A 23,197-nucleotide genomic window follows, 5' to 3' on the forward strand; every position below is an offset into this window, starting at 1 on the left:
AGTCCACCAAGACAAAGCCTACATTCCATTCTTATCAATAAAATCCCATTTAATTCTATTCCAAGAGTTGTCTTGATTGAAATATTTATATGTATACACTCACCGGCCACTTTATTAGGTACCCCATGCTAGTAACGGGTTGGACCCCCTTTTGCCTTCAGAACTGCCTCAATTCTTCGTGGCATAGATTCAACAAGGTGCTGGAAGCATTCCTCAGGGAGTTTGGTCCATATTGACATGATGGCATCACACAGTTGCCGCAGATTTGTCGGCTGCACATCCATGATGCGAATCTCCCGTTCCATCACATCCCAAAGATGCTCTATTGGGTTGAGATCTGGTGACTGTGGAGGCCATTTTAGTACAGTGAACTCATTGTCATGTTCAAGAAACCAATTTGAAATGATTAGAGCTTTGTGACATGGTGGAAGTAGCCATCAGAGGATGGGTACATGGTGGCCATAAAGGGATGGACATGGTCAGAAACAATGCTCAGGTAGGCCGTGGCATTTAAACGATGCCCAATTGGCACTAAGGGGCCTAAAGTGTGCCAGGAAAACATCCCCCACACCATTACACCACCACCACCAGCCTGCACAGTGGTAACAAGGCATGATGGTTCCATGTTCTCATTCTGTTTACGCCAAATTCTGACTCTAACATCTGAATGTCTCAACAGAAATCGAGACTCATCAGACCAGGCAACATTTTTCCAGTCTTCAACTGTTCAATTTTGGTGAGCTCTTGCAAATTGTAGCCTCTTTTTCCTATTTGTAGTGGAGATGAGTGGTACCCGGTGGAGTCTTCTGCTGTTGTAGCCCATCCGCCTCAAGGTTCTGCGTGTTGTGGCTTCACAAATGCTTTGCTGCATACCTCGGTTGTAACGAGTGGTTATTTCAGTCACTGTTGCCCTTCTATCAGCTCGAACCAGTCTGGCCATTCTCCTCTGACCTCTGGCATCAACAAGGCATTTCCGCCCACAGTACTGCCGCTCACTGGATGTTTTTTCTTTTTCGGACCATTCTCTGTAAACCCTAGAGATGGTTGTGCGTGAAAATCCCAGTAGATTAGCAGTTTCTGAAATACTCAGACCAGCCCTTCTGGCACCAACAATCATGCCACGTTCAAAGTCACTCAAATCAACTTTCTTCCCCATACTGATGCTCGGTTTGAACTGCAGGAGATTGTCTTGACCATGTCTACATGCCTAAATGCACTGAGTTGCCGCCATGTGATTGGCTGCTTAGAAATTAAGTGTTAACGAGCAGTTGGACAGGTGTACCTAATAAAGTGGCCGGTGAGTGTATATACACTACCGTTCAAAAGTTTGGGGTCGGTACGATTTTAAATACTTTTAAAAGAATTCTCTTCTGCTAACCATGGCTGCGCTTATTTGATTAAAAATACAACAAAAATCAGTTATAGTATTAAATATTATTCCAGTGTAAATCAGCTGTTTTCTGTGTGAATATATAGTAAAGTGTAATTTATTCCTGTGATCAAAGCTGAATTTTCAGCATCACCAGTGTCAGTGTCTTCAGTGTCAAATGATCCTTCACAAATCAGTATAATATGAGGATTTGATGCTCAAGAAACATTTATTATTATTATCAATGTTGAAACAGTTGTTGGTCTGTCAGTTGTACAGTTTTTTTTGTTTTTTTTTGGATTCTTTGATGAATATGAAGTTCAAAAGAACAGCATTTGTTTGAAATAGAATCTTTTGTAACATTATAAATGTCTTTACTGTCCTTGATAAATAAAAGTATTGATTTCTTTCCTCCAAAAAATAAAAATAAAATTCTCACTGACCCCAAACTTTTGAACGGTAGTGTATGTATATATAGCCTAGTTATAAAGTGCAAAAAAAAAAATTTAAGTACAGTCTTATCCAGTAATCAAGAAAGACTGGAAAAAGCATGGCAATTTAATTGGTCTAAAGTAGCCTGATTTAGTTGTACAAAACTGTTCTACAACGGCTACATTCCGTCAAAATAAAAAGATGACCAGGACTCCCTGGTAGAAGAGATATTGTATCTCAATGGGACCTTCCTGGTAAAATAAAAATAAATAAATAAAAAGATACCATTTAATAAGATATTACCATTACCATGATATTACCATTCTAAACATTTGTAAATGAATGAATAAATGAATTAATTGAAATGTTTTTGTTGGAGAGTGTGTTAAGTCGTATGAGGAAAGACGATAATGTGAGCTGTAAAATTTAGCACCGTACTCTGAATATTGCAAAACGCCCCTGTTGCCATAGCAACATTAACACAGCAGAACTGTCATGTCATGCGCGCACAAACACGTAAATCACATCTTGCACTGTTGTGCACCTGTGAATCTGATGTTTCCAGTGGACATGGACCTGACATCTTTGATAACATCATGAAAGCACATGTCCATGCAGCACGCCTGCGTTTGTTATCTAACATTCCTCCATCTCTCTCATCCCTCTCTCCTTCCCTGTGGAGTGCAACCTCTTCCAAACTTGGCCAGTCCTGTGCTGACTGTTTCTATGGAAACATATTCACTTGTGGCAGGCTACAGTGAAGGAAAAGAGCTGGTGCTGTGAGTGAATGTGTGTGTGTGCGCGTCATTCCCATTATTTCGGAGGGTCTGCCCTCTCCGCTTGACTGCGTCTCACACAAACACAAATTCATCCTCCTTCACACGTTTAGTTTTAATGTGGGATAGAACGAACCACTGTGAAGTGATCTGATTGGTGAATGCAAGAAAGAAAAGGAGAAAATGTGAAGTTTGAACCAGTTTTATTTTTAACTGTAAAAATGCAGAAAGTTTTCTTATAGAGTCAAGGTGTTGGTTATAGATGTAACTAGCTGTCAGTGTCCTGTTAGTTGAGATACTATTATACTATATACCAATGAAGTTCATTCTCATGTTACGCATTTTTGAGTTTCCGCAAGAAGTTTGTTCTTACGTGTAAAGCAAGTACGGTTGAACTTCTGTTTATGTTCACTGATCAATGTTTATATGTGAATAAAAGCCTAAATTAAATCTGATCATTATAAAGCGATCGAGTCTCTTCAGAAAATTTGGTCTTTCGTCAAAGTGGAAGTTGCGTAGCTGTCAATGAAGGGACAAAAACTCCCAGATTGTATTAAAAGATCTTTGTTTGTGTTCTTTGAAGTTCTTTGACAGCTTTGAAGTGGTTTCGGTCCTACTTCGCTGACCGTTCCCAGTTCATCTCAATGGGTGACCACCATAGGTCTGAGATTAGCTCTGTTCTCACTGGTGTTCCCCAGGGGTCAGTTCTGGGCCCTTTACTTTTTAACATCTATATATCACCACCTGGCTATCTCTTGAGATCGCTCGGCCTCCATTATCATTTCTATGCGACGATACGCAAATTTATATACACTCAAAACCAGATGAGCGCTCCAACGTTGATTTTCTGTCTGGCTGTATTACTGAAATAAAAACCTGGATGAGTAATAATTTCCTGTGTTTGAACAGTGATAAAACTGAAGTTATACTCATTGGTTCTCGTCATCAAACCTCCAAAGTTGGTTCTCTGTCTTTGACTCTTGATGGCTCTGTTTTGTGTATCCAGAGTAAAATGAGGAACCTTGGAGTTATTTTTGATGCTAATCTTTCATTTGATTCTTTCATTCAGAGTACTGTTAAAACATATTTTTTCCATCTTAGAAACATCGCTAGATTGCGGCCAATGTTAACTTTTCCCGTAGCTGAAAAGCTGATAAATTCTTTCGTCGTCTCTCGGATTGACTATTGTAACGCTCTTTTAGTCGGAGTTTCTAAATCTACACTACACAAGCTTCAACGTGTACAAAATTCTGCTGCTAGGATCTTAACTGGGTCCAGAATATGCAACCATATCACTCCGGTTTTGGAATCAACTTAAAGGGTAACTAAACCCCTGGTCAGAGCCTGACTCCACCCACTGGCAATATTTGAAAAATGCTGTAAAAGTGGGCGGAGCCCAGCGGAGATAGAGGGGATGAACGGATACTCTATCCTGATCGTTTTCAATACTCGCAATTCCAACTCCTGACTCGCTACAGTGATTTTGACGAAACAAGATGGTTTTTATACTGCCATGGAGGTGGTAGCTCGTACCAAGGGCGTGGTAAGCTGAAACCTGCTTACGTCAGCTCTCACTGCTACCGTCACGAACTACCGCAAACATCCAATAGGAAAATTCAACTGCAGTAGCCACCGTTCAACCTGAAGAGGGCAGCACTCAGACGTTTTTACACCATATATTGTAGAATTAAAACACTTTATACCCAAATGTCAAAAAAGTTACTCGAATCAACGAACAGCACTAATAAAGCCCCAGTCTTACAGATCATTAAATAAAAAAAGTTGGTTTAGTGTTTAGTTACCCTTTAAGACATACTTTTTTAAACTTGCATTTACCTGTTGTTGTGTTTTCTTTTAACAATTGTCTATTGTGTGTACAGCGCTTTGAGAAGCTGCTTTTAAAGGCGCTTTATAAAATAAAGGTTATTATTCTGAAAATGAATAAAATGTCTGAAGGGTTTGGGACGACATGAGGGTGAGTAAATAATGACATCATTTTGATTTTTGGGTGAACTAACCCTTTAAGCCTTGCAAATGTAATAATTTGACAAGGAAAGTAAAATAAACCCTTTGTGCTCATATTTTAATTTAAAAAAGTCCGGAGATGAATTATTCCTCTCTTGGTGGTTCCTGGCATGAGAAATCATTGAAAGCAGTGATTAGCTGTGTTAGATTGCTCGACTGACGCTAGGATTAGCATGCGTCTGTCTCTGCTGATCACTGTGATTAGTCCACACACACACACACACACACACACACACACACACACACACACACACACACACACACTTTCTCTCAAGGCCTCACTGAAACTGTAGAATAGCGTAGTGACCTGGTTTTACAATTGTGATTGGCTAGTAGTGACGTCAGACGTTGCATAAGACCCTGTAATGTGACCAAGTTGCTCCCGTTCGAAGCTGGAGAGAGTCGAGCATCCAGAGACAAGCCAGCAAGTGTTGTGATAGATTTACATACGGGTCTGAACTAGTGTGTGTGTGGAATTGTGTTTGTGTTCATTTGATAAGTGTGCATCTATAGTGACATCAGTCTGTCTGCGGTGGACTTTGTTACGTCTGTGGTGTTTATAGGACTTATGCTGGTCAGTGGCATTCGTGTGGGGATTTTAAGTTTATTGGTGTTTAAAGTAGGCTCATATGAGTTGTTTAGGTCAAATACAATGTATAATATTTTATAATATTATATAACATAATATACTGTATTAAAATAATGTTAATATATATGATAATACATCTATTAATAGTATAATATTTTATTCGTTATTTATTTATTTAATATAATTCATTTATTTTATTTTGATAGAAATAAATCTGTTTTACTTAAGATATGTAATTATTGTATTTTTCAGTCCACTGTATTTGAATTAGGGTTATTATCGTTAATAACCCTATAAAACATTTCCATTACTTGAAATAAAATAAACATTAACTGAAATAAATATGTAAAACTTATTTCATTTCAGCTAGTTGACAAGGCAACATTTAATTTAATTTAAATTGAAGTACAAAATAGATACAACTAAAGAAAACTAAAAAAAAAAAAAAAAATTAAAACGGAACTGAAGTCTGGAGTAATGATGCTAAAAATTCAGCTTTGTGTCACAGGAATAAATACATTTTTTACATTTATTAAAATAGAAAACAATTATTTTAAATTGTAGTAATATTTCAAAATATTACTATTTTTACTGTATTTTTAGTTAAATAAATGCAGCATTGGTGAGCAGAAGACACTTCTTTTAAAAATCATTTAAAAATGTAAATGTTCCCAACTTTTATTTAAAATAAATAAATAATAACAATTACAAAATTACAAAAATTGTAACTAAAATGAAAATATAAAAATAAAATCTAATTCAAAATATTAACAAAACCATAACAGTATATCAATGCTACTAACATAAGCAGTATTTTCTTTGCACAAAGTGTAAACAGTACTTAGATGCTATTTATACTTCGTGTAATATTGGCATGCTATTTGCACATCAGTATATTGTAGTAAATTATAAAACACTATGCAGCAATCACATATTCAGTGTATATGGTTATATAGTTTTTTTTTTGGTCCATTTATTTATAAATGGATGCTGCCGTATTGGGACCTAAAGCCCTCGCCTACATAGACCCCTAAACAGAACCACACTGAACCTGCTGATCAGTAAAGGTGTCAGTCATGTTGTACTGTAACAGTGCACTGGACATAATCTTTATTTGTAGAGAAATTACCTCATAATAATTACAAAGATCCTGCTTCTTTTTCACAAGCAAGCCAAAGAGTGTATGTTTGCCATGTGACATAATAGGATACGCCTACAATGTTTATGTGGATTTCATTGGTAGTGTTTGGAAGTTGTCTTTCCAAGAAATCAAATGACAACATAATCTTTCTAGAGCTTTAAGTTCTTGATATTGGCTCCTTTTCTCATTTCCAGTGTTCTTATATTTGATTCATCATAGTTGGGTAAACTTTTTTTCCCATTTGCTCGAATAACAAAAGAAGAAATCCATGAGTCTTTCCATGACTTTCCAAAATAGGAAATATAATATTTCAAATATGGCGTCACTCCCCAGCCGTATAGTAGAACCATGAAGTCAAAATAAACAATTCTTATTTTTTTATGGAATATTGCATTTATTATAAATGATTTATCCGTGCACATCATTATTTTTTTTCTTCATGTGCCTCGTAATCTTTAATCAAAATAACTTCTCCTCCCTCTTGCAGCGACATCTTGTCAGGGATGGGTGAAGGGATGAGGCGAGGACTCAAGAATGCAGATATGGGCTTTTTATTAATAAAAAAAAATAAAACAAATCAAACAAAAACTACCGCGTGGGGGAAAGCATGACTGGCTGGACTAGGCAGGACAAGGCAGGAAACAACAGGGAGCAGGTAAACATGATACGCACATACGACAACCATCCGGCCCAGGACTGCAAACACAGGGAGAATAAAAAGGGAGAGCAAACAAAGCAGGGAACTAGGGAGGACAAGTAGGACAAATAAACCTATAATCAGGTAACAGCAAGGACGGGGTTAAGACGATAGACAGGAGAGCACATGACACATAGAAACAAACATGACAACATGAAAGCACGTGACCGAAGAAAAACACAAAGCGCGTACACAGAACACGCGGACAGAAGCCGGCCCGAGTGAACCTGAAAATACACACTCACGCACGAGAATGAGTGAATGCTCATTACTTTAAACTAGACTTGTAGTCAAGACCGTCTATACCGAGACCAAGACACTCCCAAGACCAGAGGGTATCGAGACCAAGACGAGACCGAGACCAAGACCGAGACCAAGTCGAGACCAAGTCGAGACCAAGACCGAGACCAAGACCGAGACCAAGACCGAGACCAAGACCAAGACTGAGACCAAGTCGAGACCAAGACCGAGACCAAGTCGAGACCAACACCGAGACCAAGTCGAGACCAGGACCGAGACCAAACCGAGACCAAGTCGAGACCAAGACCGAGACCAAGGCCGAGACCAAGACCAAGACCAAGACTGAGACCAAGACCGAGACCAAACCGAGACCAAGTCGAGACCAAGACCGAGACCGAGACCAAGTCGAGACCAAGTCGAGACCAAGACCGAGACCGAGACCGAGACCAAGTCGAGACCAAGACCGAGACCGAGACCAAGTCGAGACCGAGACCAAGTCGAGACCAAGACCGAGACCAAGACCGAGACCAAGTCGAGACCGAGACCAAGTCGAGACCAAGACCGAGACCAAGACCGAGACCAAGACCAAGACCGAGACCAAGTCGAGACCAAGACCAAGTCAAGACCAAGACCAAGTCGAGACCAAGACCAAGTCGAGACCGAGACCAAGACCGAGACCAAGTCGAGACCGAGACCAAGACCGAGACCAAGTCGAGACCAAGACCAAGTCAAGACCAAGACCAAGTCGAGACCAAGACCAAGTCGAGACCGAGACCAAGTCAAGACCGAGACCAAGACCGAGACCAAGTCGAGACCGAGACCAAGTCAAGACCAAGACGAAGTCGAGACCAAGACCAAGTCGAGACCGAGACCAAGTCAAGACCGAGACCAAGACCGAGACCAAGTCGAGACCGAGACCAAGACCGAGACCAAGTCGAGACCAAGACCAAGTCAAGACCAAGACCAAGTCGAGACCGAGACCAAGTCAAGACCGAGACCAAGACCGAGACCAAGTCGAGACCGAGACCAAGACCGAGACCGAGACCAAGACCAAGACCGAGACCAAGTCGAGACCGAGACCAAGTCAAGACCAAGACGAAGTCGAGACCAAGACCAAGTCGAGACCGAGACCAAGTCAAGACCGAGACCAAGACCGAGACCAAGTCGAGACCGAGACCAAGACCAAGACCGAGACCAAGTCGAGACCAAGTCGAGACCAAGTCGAGACCAAGACCAAGTCAAGACCAAGACCAAGTCGAGACCGAGACCAAGTCAAGACCGAGACCAAGACCGAGACCAAGTCGAGACCAAGACCAAGTCAAGACCAAGACCAATTAGAGACCGAGACCAAGTCGAGACCGAGACCAAGTCGAGACCAAGACCAAGTCGAGACCAAGTCGAGACCAAGACCGAGTGACAGACTAGTGTTGTTGAAGCTAAGCAATAACTTGTAAGATTTTGTTTTGCATTGCCTGCCTATCTCTGCCGATTTCGAAGTCTCCAAATGAATCCATTCTGCAACTTTTAAATACATAATTATATTTTTAAAAACGAAATTATAAGCTTAAGTGCAGGATCCGAAAGTTGGTTGCTTTGTCGCTTTGGTTACACACACACACACACACCGTTGGCGGTGCGCTCAAAGTCATCTGTCAGTTGTGCAGTTACCCAAAATCTCCTGAATGAAGTTATGACCCATCATGTCACTGATATGTGTTTTACTAAATATTAATACATCAAAAACTGTACATGATATGTGTTTTTTAAATCAAGTGATCAAAGTGCATGTTGCCGCTGCGATCAGTGGCGCGGATGGTGTTTCCTCGTGTGGCTCGCGCACACCGCACTGTCTTCACTCGGACGCGCGCTTCAATCCGTTGCGGATATCGTCGTGGATATTGTAATATTGTAATGCTAAATCCCCCGACCACTATGTCGGTCTGAGACAGCGAGACCTAGGCAAGACCGAGAGGTCCGAGACCAAGACCAGACCAAGACCAAAGACCGTCAAGGCCTTGACAAGACAGAGACCACGTAAAATTGGTCTCGAGACATACATCACTACTTTAAACACACAGAGCATGAATGCCTGAATCCCAACAGAACGGAAACCAAACTAGACCGAAGTGCCGGGATCTGAACACCATTCTCCACATACACACACACACACACACACAAAAAAAAAACAGAAAACAGGAGAGCGTATGGCCCGGGGCGAACTCGTAAACGCACACGCTCATAATGACGAGACAGTCTGAGTGTCAGGGCTCTGTCACCAAACAACAATAAACCACACCGAAGTGACAGAACCCTGACACATCTCTTCTCTGGCGGGACAACCTGTCAATCCACAACCATCCAGTCAATTCCCCACGGAAATGTAGTCCCGCCCTGCATTTTTTCTTCTTTGAGAAGCCATTTCACTCTGATGTACTTCACAATAGGGAAGAAAAGTCTATCACAACTTCCATTTCATGCCGACTTAAAGCAGTTTTCTGTTATTTAATGCCAAGGAAATTTCAAACAAAGTACAGTATTATAAATGTTTTTTAATGGACATTGTTAATAACTGTGTAAATGTGTCATGACAGTCTGTGAAAAGTGTCCATTGTGGTGTTCTGTGTCTCTCGTTCTCCCCAGCACTGCCAGTAACTCTAACCGGAGTTCCCCTGCTTGCTCTCCGGTTCTGCGGAAGCGCTGTCGCTCTCCCACTCTGCAGAACGTCGAGGCGGATAACATGGTGGAGAAAGGCTCTGAGCTGTCCGACACCTCCAGGTCCCCGTCCACCCCTGAGCAACTGGTCACGCGCACCTTCTCGGGACAGTCCACGCGCAGCGGGGGCAAGAACTCCAAGGTAAGACCTTCTCATTCAGCTCATTCTCCAGGGGAAACCTGCTGTACAGTGAATCTGAGGCACTTATGAATATGTTGAACGGCCTTGTCTGAGATCCAGGGTCCTACCTGCTACCTCACCTCTTGTTGTCCCATAGATATATACACTAGATGTCGCCTTGGGGTTCTAAGCATGCGTTAAAACCGCCGCCATCTTGAAACAGGGGTCTTGTCATAGGAAGTAGTTAGGTAACGCTGCTATCTCCGCCTGTACTTCGAATTCATGGATTTTCGGACTTTTGTGCTGCGTATGGATGGTCACATGAACGAAATCTGAACTAGGAAGAATGTTTTTTTCTCTGGACTCAATGATAAATACTAGGGGTGTAACGATACACGTATTCAACCGTTCGGTACGAGGCGTTCGGTTTTCGGTACGCATTTTTGAACCGAACGGTTCGTTGGACCATTTTTCCTGCCGACCAAAATTTCGTTATTTCAAATGTAGGCGCGTCACGCGTGGCAAGCACTCATAATGTAAGAGACGCTGGCGTGACCACAACATTGCCCAACATCAAATGGCAAATGTAATGTAAGCGGAACGAAACCACTCGTTATTGTGTGGTTGACGGACCGTTTATCAGTTTGGACCAATGCAGCGCGAGCCGATCTTAATCATCAGCACTGTTACTACACAGCCAAATCCAGTAAAGAAAGCATTTGAATTCGCCACTGAAGTAATAACATCGCTGCGAGATCTAGTGAGAAGCATTCACATTTCTCCGTTATTAACGGATCAAACAGCGCTGAAACCAGGAAGAAACATTGTGCCATGAATGAACTATCCAGTGTCCACAGATCAGCAACATTCACCATGGGTTTACTGTAGTAACACTACTAACTGTAACCATGGGAGTTTGGCAGGAATAGTAGGCTATAATGCTTTCAAGTAACATCACGTCAGTTTTATTTTGACATTATGAATACAACTGCTGCCCTCAAATGTTAATCTGAACTAAAATAAACCTTTGTTTATAACTACTACAATATTACATTTCATTTTGTCAAAGGAGCTGTTTTGTTTTATAAGCTCCTAAGAAAAGTCAAGTATAGCTCCATCATTGCTCAAAGTAAAAAAATATCATACTTTATGATGTTAGTTTTAATAAAAATATAATTAAAAAAATTAAATCATGGAAATTTCTCTGGCATTTCTTTCTTTTTATCGGAAACGTACCGAACCGAACCGTGACACAAGTGTATCGTATGGAACCGAACCGTGAATTTTGTGAACCGTTACACCCCTAAAAAATACACGTCTGACCATTGGAACGAACCAAAAAAACTTGAACATCGCATTCATGACGATTTATGGTGATTTTATTTCCGTTAGACCTTTGCCTACATTGACGCTGATGCATTAAAGAGGAGGGGCTCCCCTGTTCCAAGATGGCGGCTCTATTGACGCATTCGTTCCAATAAACTTCTGTAGCCAATGCGACATCTAGTGTATATATATATGTTGTAGTCCAATCATAGCATGTGTCAGACGCATAGACTCTGGTTTGGCAGATTTTCTATTACTAAGCATCCTTTGATAAAGCACCGCTGCTTTTACAGTCTTTATACCCAACGCATACTTTTTTCATCATTTTACAACAAAGTGTGCTATGCAGGTATACTAAATTGCTGTAAATTGTTTTACATATTTATTTTCACATTGAAATTGTTATGTTCAAAGGTGACTTTAGTTTAAACGAGTCTATCTCAGACAGGAAAGCAAACCTGCTCACCCTCACACCTCCTGTGTTGTGTGAACATATGAAATCAGGAAAGGGTGAAGTAGCAGCAAACGCATTCAATGAAAACATGTTCAGTCAAGACCGAACAGAGTATCACCCACAGACACAACACAGAACCTCCAATCCCAATCCGAAGGCTCATTCTCAGGAAACGGTGCCATTTATTATAGGCAAATGTTAGTATTTATGTTTTGTCATTTCTTTTGAAAAACACTTTTGAAAGAAGTCTCTTCTGCTCACCAAGACTGCATGTATTTGGTCATTAAAAACAGTAATACTGTGAAATATTATTACTTTTTAAAATAGCTGTAATATATATTCAAATGTAGTTTATTCTTGTGAGCAAAGCTGAATTTTCAGCATCATTACTCCAGTCTTCAGTGTCACATGATCCTTCAGAAATCATTATAATATGCTGATTTGCTGCTATAGAAACATCTATTTTTATGTTGAAATCAGTTGTACTGCTTCATATTGTTTTACAAACCATGATAAAATTCTCATTGATTATTAAAAAGTTCAAAAGAACCACATTTATTTGTAATAGTATTTTTTTTTTACTTTATAAATGTCTTTACTGTCATTTTTGATTAATTTAATGCATCCTTGCTGTATACAAATACTAATATCTTTAGATTATATATATATATTACATTATTGTTATATAGAAAATACTAAACAAAAAAACATAAAAAAAATAATTTGGCATGTAAATGAAATATTGTAAAATCTAACAAATAAGTTAAACAAGCATTCTTTAGTTAGGCCCCTGCTGGTGGATATGTATAACTACACCATATGTTTCCACAAAGCATCTGTCTCTACTGGAAGACATTCAAAAACTGTTCTGTTTTCTGTCCTGAATGCGTATGGATAGATTTATATTATAAACCTCCTTGATGGAGACACACACACACACACACACAACACTGTCAATTGACATCTTTTTCTGAGAATGACCCGGAGATATTTGTTCATATGTTTTCTAAGAACCGCTAATAAACTGGGCTAAACAACAGATGATTTGTTTATGCTTAGCTTTCTATGTCTATGTTCCTATGCAAAACATCTCAAAAATCACATTCACATGTGGGAATGAATGACAGTGTGAATGGAGAGATGATTATGTGAAATGCAGAGTAACTCACATCATCATTCTGTCGGTCTGTCTCATTTCAGCTTTCACAGTCGCTTGTTCTTCCGGTTTTCTTTGATTTTGTCACTCACTCTGCCGGTTTTTCTTTCTTTCTAGAGTTCAATACTTTTGCTGATGTCATATAAAATGTCTTTGATCTAAACTTGACTATCATGTTCTTCTCGCTGTTTGTGGTTGTTCTGATTTGTGTTCCGTTTTCTGATTTCTGTTTTTCTCCTCGATGCATGCTAGTCTCACAAGCGACTTTCCAAAGTAAGCATTTCTCTCTTCTGTTCTGTATTCACTCAGTCTTACACCCGCTGTGTCTGCATACCTCCTCCAGTGATCTGTTTCTCTGTTATTGATTTGTCTTGTCTGACTCTGCCTGTTTGTGTGAATGCAAGTGTGTCTCCTAGTGTTTGTTTAAACAAAAACCATCCGCTTTCCTGTTGGCAGCCTGTGATTCTTTTATTCTGCATAATAGTTCGATAATCGGTTTAAAGAGATCAAGTATTTGACTCATACGGAAGCGTATTGCATTCACTTGAGGAAAAAAATCTACTCTGTTTTTCTAGTTAACGAGTTAATTATCTCAGAATTACGAGATAATTTTTCATGGAAAAAAGTTTTTGCTCTGTTTTTATGAATTAATGACTTAATTATCTCAAAATTATGAGTAACTCATTAATTCAGAAAAACAGAGTGAAAAAAATGTTTTTCAAGAAAAAATGATCTCATAATTCTGAGATAATTAACTCGTTAATTCAGAAAAACAGAGTAGATTTTTTTCCTCAAGTGAATGCAATACGCTTCCGTAGACTCAGGCCTGCACAATAATGGTTAAAAATATTGTTTATTGTTTAATTGTTCTCATTTGATACATTTATTTGGTTTCACTTCATTTTAAGGTGACGTTGTTACAGTGTCATTTTAATTGAGTTCATGTGCTTGTTAAGGATTAGTTACTTGTAATTATGCAAAATTTACTGTTATTGCTATAGTAAGAAAGATGTGTAACTATGTCACCTTAAAATTTGGTGTTACCATTTCCTTTTACATTTCATCAGAATTAATGCAATTTAACATAAGCACAAATCAAGAGAATGTCAAATCATACGCATGGTTTATTTCACCTCATCTAGGTTATTTATCATGTAGGCCTACACTAATACATTCTGTACATTTTAAACCCTAAAGAATCTTCTCACAAAAACAGTGTAATTCCCAACATTTAATTCCAATAATTCCAGATTATGTTAACATTTTTCGAATAAAACAACAGAAAAGACTTTTTATCATAGCACAGAGGTTGCTTAAGTGTATTAATTCTCAAACACAATAATCGAGATTCATGTATGGATTTATTCAACGTAATCTCAATAGTATTCGTAGGTACATTTACTTACGTTTCTATGGACAATGAAACGCACAATATTGGCATATCGACAGCACTAAAACGTAAATTATACATGTATGAACAACTTTACAGATGTACAAATCCCTGTTTATGAAAATTACAATTGTGACATTAATATATTGATTCTATTGTATTCAATTGTCATATCAATGACACAACGAGGATTACAAAATGTTAAACAAGACTACACTTTAAAACCTTTAAATGAATATCGTTTTAACCATTATTGATTTTGTTTGCTGTGGAACACAGATGGCATTTTCTCATTATTGTCTTAAGCTGTGACTGACAACAGAACCATACAATATGGCAAAAATGCAACATAAATTCACAAAAGTAGTCAGTTTTATTTGTGTGCTGTAATCCAAATCTTAGGAATCCATGTGATCGCGAAGAACAGACCCAAATTCGAGCTTTTATTCAGTGATCTTCATCTCCATTCTCAGCAGTGCATTTGCAATCAGTTCAAAAGTGCTGTGTTCGAAATCGCCCCTTATTCACTATTCCCTACATTACTCCACTAATATAGTTCACTTGAGGGAGTGAATGAAAACGAGTGAGTGAATTCGGACACTGAGTGCGCTGGAAGGCCTGCCGCTTTTCCATAGTTTGTGCTTGCTGTTTATTAATCAATAAATTAAAACTGAATTAATACCTGTATGATATTACGCTGTAGCCACATTGGACCAGCGGTTTGAATGTATGGATGGATGATTCAGCTTTAGGCGCCATCTTCTGCCGAGACGCAGGAATTCATTCGGCATGCCTCTCACAGTGCATTATGGGTATTCTCTAGCCATTGAGTTGCACACTATCGGTTGTACGCTCGTTATTGTGGTGCATTGTGGGATTGAATGAGTGCACTCGATAGCGTCCACTATGGTTTCGGACACCACTATAAATGGCTGTCCCCTCAAATAGTGCCCTATTTAAGAGTATCCGGGTGATTTTAGACACAGCCAGGAAAATCGAAACCAAATCTGACTATACTTGTTATATATACTGTACATATAGTGTTACTAAAACCTTAAATTTCCTACACATTTCTTTATTTCTTCTTATTATGTTTCATGTATTCTTTTTATATCATCTATAAAATTGTTTTGTTGTTTGGGGTAGGGTTAAGGGATCTAAAAATGTGTCTATAAAATGGTAAAAAGGGCAATTATTCTAAATATCTTTGTGATATAAAGATTCATAAATGTTTTATTTAGCTGTAAATACGCAATAATGGTTACGTTTGAATGTTGTTAATACGTCCAAATTGTACGTTTCAGCATTGAAAATGCACGCTTTGTACCTGTAAATGTTATGTATTAATGCCTATGCATTAATAATGAGACCAGGCTGATTTATTACAGTTCGGCTCTGAGAATAATTGATTGTAGATTTATTGGTAAACAGCACAAGCTGTCTCGTGAAGAAACACAGACTGGCTGTATTGCACTCATTCGCCACGGAGATCGCTAAACTGCGACGCACATGTTTGCCTGTGTCTTCAGATCATCAGTGCATTTTCTGCATCCTAGAGAAAGCATGTGTGCATGGTTGCCATGTCGGGAAGATTAAGGAAAACAGTGTGTGATGTCATCATGGCCAGCATCAGGAGAGGACCGTCTTTATGTATGCCTATATGAAAGAGATTTTAATAACACGGATATAAGTGCATTCTTTTAAATTGTGGGTAAAAATTTGACATGCAAAACTTCCAGCAGTTTTAATCTATATGACTTTCGAATGCTGTGTGATGAAATCCTTGAATAATCAGCTCTACTGTATTTGTCCCATGAGTCATGAGTCTTTTCAGAGAGGTAATGATTTATCTAGTAGATTGAGGGAATTCCTGACTGTTTTCTGATCGATAATTTAGTAAAAGAGTAAATCTTTTAATTATTAATCAATCCCATGTAAAACAGACCATAGATCGTTCTTTCTTTCTTTCTTTCTTTCTTTCTTTCTTTCTTTCTTTCTTTCTTTCTTTCTTTCTTTGTGAAGTACATGTGATTCCAACAGTTAGTATGATGCTATGATAATGACTCGATAATCGAATTAATAAGACAAGAAATAATTCAAATTGCATGTAGGTTGGATTTAGTAAGGGCACTTTTATAGATTTTGTTTGGTATTATTTTAATAGACATTTCTCTCTACTCGGTCCTCTATTATGGATTCTTATTTCATTTTTTTATTTTATTTTATAGGAGTGTTCTTATGATGCTTTAAAATGCTGTTAGGTAGGCGGCTGACGGACGCGAGCAACGCCAAGGTCACGGGTTCGATTCCTAGGGAACACACTTTGGATAACGGCATGTGCCGAATGCATTAAATGAGCTTCCAGTTTCTCTGTTTTTCTTTTTCATTCTGTTTTCATTGTTTTACAGTATGACAGATTAAACCTGATTAAAGTAAGCATTTCATGTTGTTCTTCGATTGACCCCTGAACTAACACTATACCTTAAGTGTTAGTTCATCCGTGTTAGCACTCCTGAACTATTCTTCTCTCTCTCTCTCTCTCTCTCTCTCTCTCTCTCTCTCTGTCCATATGTACACACGAAGGACCCGTCTCACACCTCTCTTGAGTTTAGATCAGATTAGCCCACATTAAACCGCCCAATCCCCGAGCCTTGACGGAATAGACCAGTATGTGTGTTAGCAGGTCTGTGTGAGTTTATCTATAGGTTTAAAGGGTCATGGACGAGACACAACTTGAGCTGTGTGCTGCAGGTCAGGCTTATCTTTCACAGTAACACACACACACACACACACACACACACACACAGGTGTCCTTCTTTTTAGAGCAGTAGGCTAATTGAATGGCTTATCGGCTGACACACACTTCTTGTCGTTTTGTCTGCTCACTTTAACCAAGACTATAAAACAAGTGAGCCCATTATGTGTCGTAGCTTTACAAACGAATAAAGCGTGAGAATTTGTCTTCGGCTTAAGTGATTCCCCCATTTTATTTTATTAAGATTATGAAGTCTGTAAAACTAGTTTATCTCCATAATTCAGACTGTTTTTGGAAAGACATGTATCTCACACTACCTTTTCTGTTGGCAAGAACATTATTTTTTTCCATGAGTTGTTTGCTAGGCCGGTAATTGTGCCCTTAAAGACCCCATGAAATGTTTTCGACGAGTGCAAGTTTATGTCCTGTGTTGCTCCTTTTGAAAGTTGGGGTCGGATAGTTAATGTCACAGCCTGGCGACTCACTTTGCAAGATATAAAGTCATAATTAAAAGAAATTGTCACATTGCGTGACAATTTCTGTAATAAAATCTAAGATATAATGTAATAATTATGAGAAATAAAGTCAAATTTTGAGATATAATGTAATAATTATGAGAAATGGACACTTTTGTAAGATATAGCCAATTATGAGAAATAAAGGGACATTGTTATATACAATGTCATAATTACAAAAAGTGAATAATGTAGTGAATAGATACAAAGTAATATCTACAACTAATAAATTTACTTTGCCAGGTATAGTCATAATTATAAAAAATAGTGACATTGCAAGACATAATGTCATAATTACGAAAAATAGTCACATTATGAGATATACCGTCAAATTATGATAGTCTCATTGCGAGACACAAATGCATAATTACAAGAAATAGTCATTGTAAGATCTAAATTCATAATTACAAAGTTAATTTGCAAGATATAAAGTCATAATTACGAAAAATAGTCACATTTTGAGACAATGTCATAATTGTCACAATTACGACTAATGAAGTCAATTTGCAAGATATAAAGTCATAATTACAAAAAAAAAGTCATAATGAGACAATGGAGAAATATCAAAATGTCATTGCAATTTAAAGTCAAAAGTATGAGATGTAAATTTGCAATTGCGAAATATAAAGTCGCTATTCGATTTCCCTCTAAGCAAGAGCTGATGTCATCAATATTTTTGGTCCAATTTTCAGGAGAAAGCTCATTTTAAATATGTCTATTTACTAAAAGTTTATTTTAATACTGTTTATATGTTTATCATTTAGCTGTAAACTAGCATATCGATTGCCTTGAAACTAACCGATATCAACCTACAGACATTTAAATAGATTTTTTGTCCTGAGTGAAACATCTAGACTGAGCTGGACTGTGTTGAGTTATAAATAGAGCGGTAGTGATGTCACGCCTGTACACAAACACCCCCTGAAAAGTCTCTTTAAGTTTCTATTTTGGTTCATACGGGTGTGAATTTGTCTTATTCCCATGCCATTTCACCTTTGAAACTGCTCATTTAGCCATCTATCTTTGTATCACTCTATTTGTGGAAAGGCCAAATGATGAATACATGTGTAATTATGCAGTGAAGGCAAATGTCAGTCTAACAGACTTCAGCAGCTGCCACATGACAGGCCCTCGCTCTGTGAACACACACTCTGTGTGTGAGGGGGCGTTTGCAAATAATGCTACTCTTTTGCTCTCCGTAATATAATAATCTTCTTCTCCTTCTCTTTCAGAAAAGCCAGAGCTGGTACAACGTAAGTCACACTTCCTATTAATTGTGTGTGTGTGCGTGTGTGTTCGTGGGTGCGTGTGTGTGTGTGTGTGTGTGTGTGTGTGATACTTGTACTATTGATTGTGTGTCCACCTTGCCATAAATGTTACTACACAGTGCGTTCTTTGTGTTACAGTAACATGATATTGCTTGAGCAAGGGAACAGGATAATTTAATTTAATTAATTTTATTTATTATTTAATTATTGTTTTATAATAGGTTGGGGGGGTTTTTTAAAATAGAGAATTACTTTCAAATTGACTTTGCGTGTGTCAGACGTGAACAAACGAGAATTATTGTGTTGTTTTAATAATGATTTACAGATCTGTTGCTCTTTCCTCTGTCATTCAGTGGTTCAGCTGCAAATATTATCGGACTCACGATCTTGTTATCAATTTCCTCATATTTTACATCTATGTGTCACTGTGACTGATTACAACCATCCGCCTCTTCAAGTTTTGGGTCAACAGTGTTGTGTATCACATAATGTGTAAGAAATTCATAGCAACATATTAGTATTTACATGGTACTATGAGGTACTTTTGCCTAAAGGAACAATTAAAGCACTTTATTCTACAGTCCTGTTCTGCATACATACTATGTACTTGTTATAGCAATTACATTAACTTTGAATACTTTTTATGTTATATCATTAATTATCATTATAGTGCGGAGCCCCACACATGACATGCGGGAAAAATATGCATATCGTTCCCATGACTTATTAATACGTCATCACGTTTTACTAATTCATTCCCTTTTAAATTGTGTGCACGATATAATAATTTTTTTCTTGGTTAGCTAAATCGTGGCCATGTTGTTTTAATTCATTCCCTTGTTTTATAGCTAAAGCACAACCAGGGAACAGATGAGTACAACGTGGCCATGATTTACTAAATTGAGGGAACAAAGTATTATATTGTGTGTATGGTTTACTGAAAACAAGGACGAATTATGAAATCATAGCCATGATTTACTAAAACGAGAGGACGACCAGTAAATAAAACATTTTTTATCCCGGGCTCTGTATTGCATAATACAAATATCAATTTTTTTTATTCTTTTTTTTACCATTAGCCACAAGAGAGCGGAGTTGTATCATAATCTAGTTTCAATCACTTTTCATTCCACAATATCTTCCTTTTTTCTTCAGTCCTTTATCTTTGCTTTCTTTTTCTGTCTGTGGATCTTTTTGTCTGCTCCTCTCTTCTCTCTCTCTCTCTTTTTCGTTCACTTTTTCTCTTCAGCATGAGAGACAGCACATTCTCAGAGTAAGCATGATTTTACACTCCACTTCCTGTTTCCTGTCACACGAGCGTCAGTATGAGGAGTGAGGACTGAACTGTGGCTCTAACAGGCTTTGGCATGCGTGTGCTCCTCTAATGACCCAATCATAGCATCTTCCCACCTGACTGCATTAAACCAAAGGCTAAAACACACAATGCACGGCATTAATACCCTCTTGTGAAAAAGTACACTTTACCACACTTTTAAAAAGTTGTATACAGTTAAAATTATAATTAAATACTTAACATGTAACACATCAAAAGAAGTGTACATCATTAAAGCACGACAAAAGATTATTCAGCCATAATGATTTAAAATGTACTTTAAAGTACAACATTTAATTTGGCATTAATACAAAGCACACTTTTAAAAAGTGCACTTAAGTGTGTTAAGAAGCAATCATGCAAGTGTACTCTCTTTAAGTGTATTTAAATGGCTTTTTATTTCATTAATATTATATTATCTGCAAGCACAGTCTTTTAACAAATATACTTTTAAGACTTAAAGTACACTACAAGCGCAGATTCAATTCAATTAAGCGCACTTCTTTTTCACAAGAACCTGCATGGCGCCAGCGTTAGAGAGTCGCAGTAAATAGACTGTGCATCTCTCTGATTGGCTCTGGTTCTCAGCGGCGGGATGTGATTGGTTGATAACACTGCACATGCATGGATGTGAGTTGTTTGATGCATACTAAATGCACACTGGGCAGTTCAGCAGCAGGATCTCATGCGGTGGCATATTTATAAGTGGTGTACATTTTTGATGCATTGTCTGTGGAGTGTATATGTGCGTCTGTGTGTTCATATGGGCAGTGATGATCTCCCATGGCCCTGTGAATTTACATCTCAACCGTTCTGAAGCCCACTGGCCACCAAATTGCATGGCCACTGCATTGTTGTGTTGCAGATTATGTTGATTAGAGCTGATTATTACAGCTCGATGTCATCTGACACTGTACAAAGCTTGTATGAAGTAGTTTATTTTAAGGCAGCAGTTTCATGACACATTTGTTCTCACCACTTTCGAGGTAGAATTGGGAAAGTCATAAACAGGGAGTGTGAATCGAAAGAGGTTGTGTAACATTATCCCAGAGCAGACGTGTCACACAAAGGCCTTTTCATTGTATTGTTGTGATCATCACACATTTTTGCGCTGCATCCAAATGATTCAATGAGATTTTTTTACATTTTTACTGTATTACATTCTTTCTTCAGTCAATGGTCACCAACACTGTTCGGTCACCAACATTCTTTAAAATGTTCATTTTTGTCTGATGGATCAAACTTTAAGGTTTGAACTCTCGCAATGGAAGTCTTGGTTTGGGAAGTCTCATATGTATGCTAAAACAATAAATCGTATATGAGACAAATGATAAAGACTTTTAGGGCCAGCTTTACTAATCAGGGCAAATTTTCAAAGGGCAAAGAGAGCTCAATCCCATAAAAGTGCCGATGGGAATGGAAAGTTCTGCGCGTGATCTAAACGACACGCAAATTAAAGAATACAGACGCAGCCGGATCATTTCCATAATGACCAATGCAATCTACCAAGATAATAAAAATGTCAGCCGCAAAAATAACCCTGTCCACATCTTTTCAGCACTAATTCTGTCTTTAGTAAATGCTGACAGTAGTTTTTTAACACCAAAATAGGGTTTGCGCTGGCCTGCGCTGTTAGTAAATCTGGCCCATAATTGTACGTTTTAAGGAACATTTCAAAAGTTCAATATTTCAAAGTTACTCAGAGTACATACAGTACTTTCACCCGAAACTCAAATAAATGCGTGTGAACTGAAGTTGTGTTTACTTGAGGCGGTAACCATAGAAAACAGTTATTATTATTAATTAGTTACTAACAAAACATCTGTACTGGTATTATATATGGCTTTACTATAGATATAGATCACACATACTGTATATAACATTACTACTTTAGTGTGTTTTAAAGGGATAAATCACCAAAAAAATTAAAATTCTGACATCATTTGCTCACTTTTTCTTCTGTTTCTCCATACAATGAAAATCAATGGTCACCAAAATGTTTTAGTCACCAACACTCTTTAAAGTATCTTCCACAGAAGAAAGAAAGTCTGGTGAAACATGTGGGTGAGTAAATGATGACTTCATTTTCATTTTTGGGTGAGCTATCCCCTTTAAGGTTGACATTTGCACATAAAAGACCATTTGAGTTGCGAAAGACTAACCGTAACAGATCGCACCCTGAAAGTTTGCACACTAGACATTGTCTCGCGTGCCTCTGACAACAAACTGATCCCCTGATGACATTATTGGAGTTGTCACACCCACTCTTGGTACCAGCCGCCGGCGTCTCTCATTATTTACTCTTTCAGTTAATATATAACCAACTTTACATGCTCATCGCCAGGAGTAAACACACACACACACACATCCAGCTCTACATAAATCAGATAGAGCTGTTGTGCTCCAAACTATCTTCTGCTGCTCTGGATCTCCACTGGAAGGTTATTGGATATCTGATTCTCCATTGGGAGAAACTATCCATTCGCCTTTATGGTTATTAATGTATAACCGCTGAAGAGAGAATACTTTTGGGACGGAGATTAAAGTTGTCGCTCACACAAGCAGAATCCCATGACTGCTGGAGATCATGTGTCAGTCTTTGTTCTTGGTTATCTTTAGGTGTCTGACAGCACAAATGAGAAGGCACAAGTGAGTCGAGGTTGGGGTTGAGAGATGGAGGTGTGAATCCTACATTAGAACACGTAAATGATCCAAAAAAAGGACACGATAACCAAAGGAATTGGCACAGAGAGTTTCCAGATGGTCTTTATTTGTCATTTTCGAAGACCATTTGAAGTCTAGCAGCAACAACTGGTGAATACAAAAAACAAGCACAAACTCTGAGGACTAATGGACTAAACTCCCAGAAGAACATTCTCTGAAAGCCAACAACCTGAT

General features: G+C 38.3%; 1 protein-coding gene across 13 annotated transcripts in view; it reads left to right on the forward strand.

Moving 5' to 3' along the window:
• Window positions 1–23,197, forward strand: part of gramd1bb (GRAM domain containing 1Bb) — a 205,312-nt gene that overhangs the window by 159,485 nt on the left and 22,630 nt on the right. For 7 of the 13 annotated variants that reach the window (XM_056234219.1, XM_056234211.1, XM_056234212.1 and 4 more), the window contains 4 exons: window positions 9,910–10,123; window positions 13,291–13,311; window positions 18,931–18,951; window positions 20,216–20,239. In XM_056234219.1, coding sequence (XP_056090194.1) covers window positions 9,910–10,123; window positions 13,291–13,311; window positions 18,931–18,951; window positions 20,216–20,239 — 280 coding nt within the window. The remainder of the gene's footprint in view (window positions 1–9,909; window positions 10,124–13,290; window positions 13,312–18,930; window positions 18,952–20,215; window positions 20,240–23,197) is intronic. The other 6 variants (XM_056234218.1, XM_056234223.1, XM_056234224.1 and 3 more) reach the window with 3 other exon arrangements.

This window comes from Rhinichthys klamathensis, unplaced genomic scaffold, assembly GCF_029890125.1.
Source record: "Rhinichthys klamathensis goyatoka isolate OS25496 unplaced genomic scaffold, OSU_Roscu_1.1 h1tg000391l_1, whole genome shotgun sequence".
NCBI classification, from domain to species: domain Eukaryota; kingdom Metazoa; phylum Chordata; class Actinopteri; order Cypriniformes; family Leuciscidae; genus Rhinichthys; species Rhinichthys klamathensis.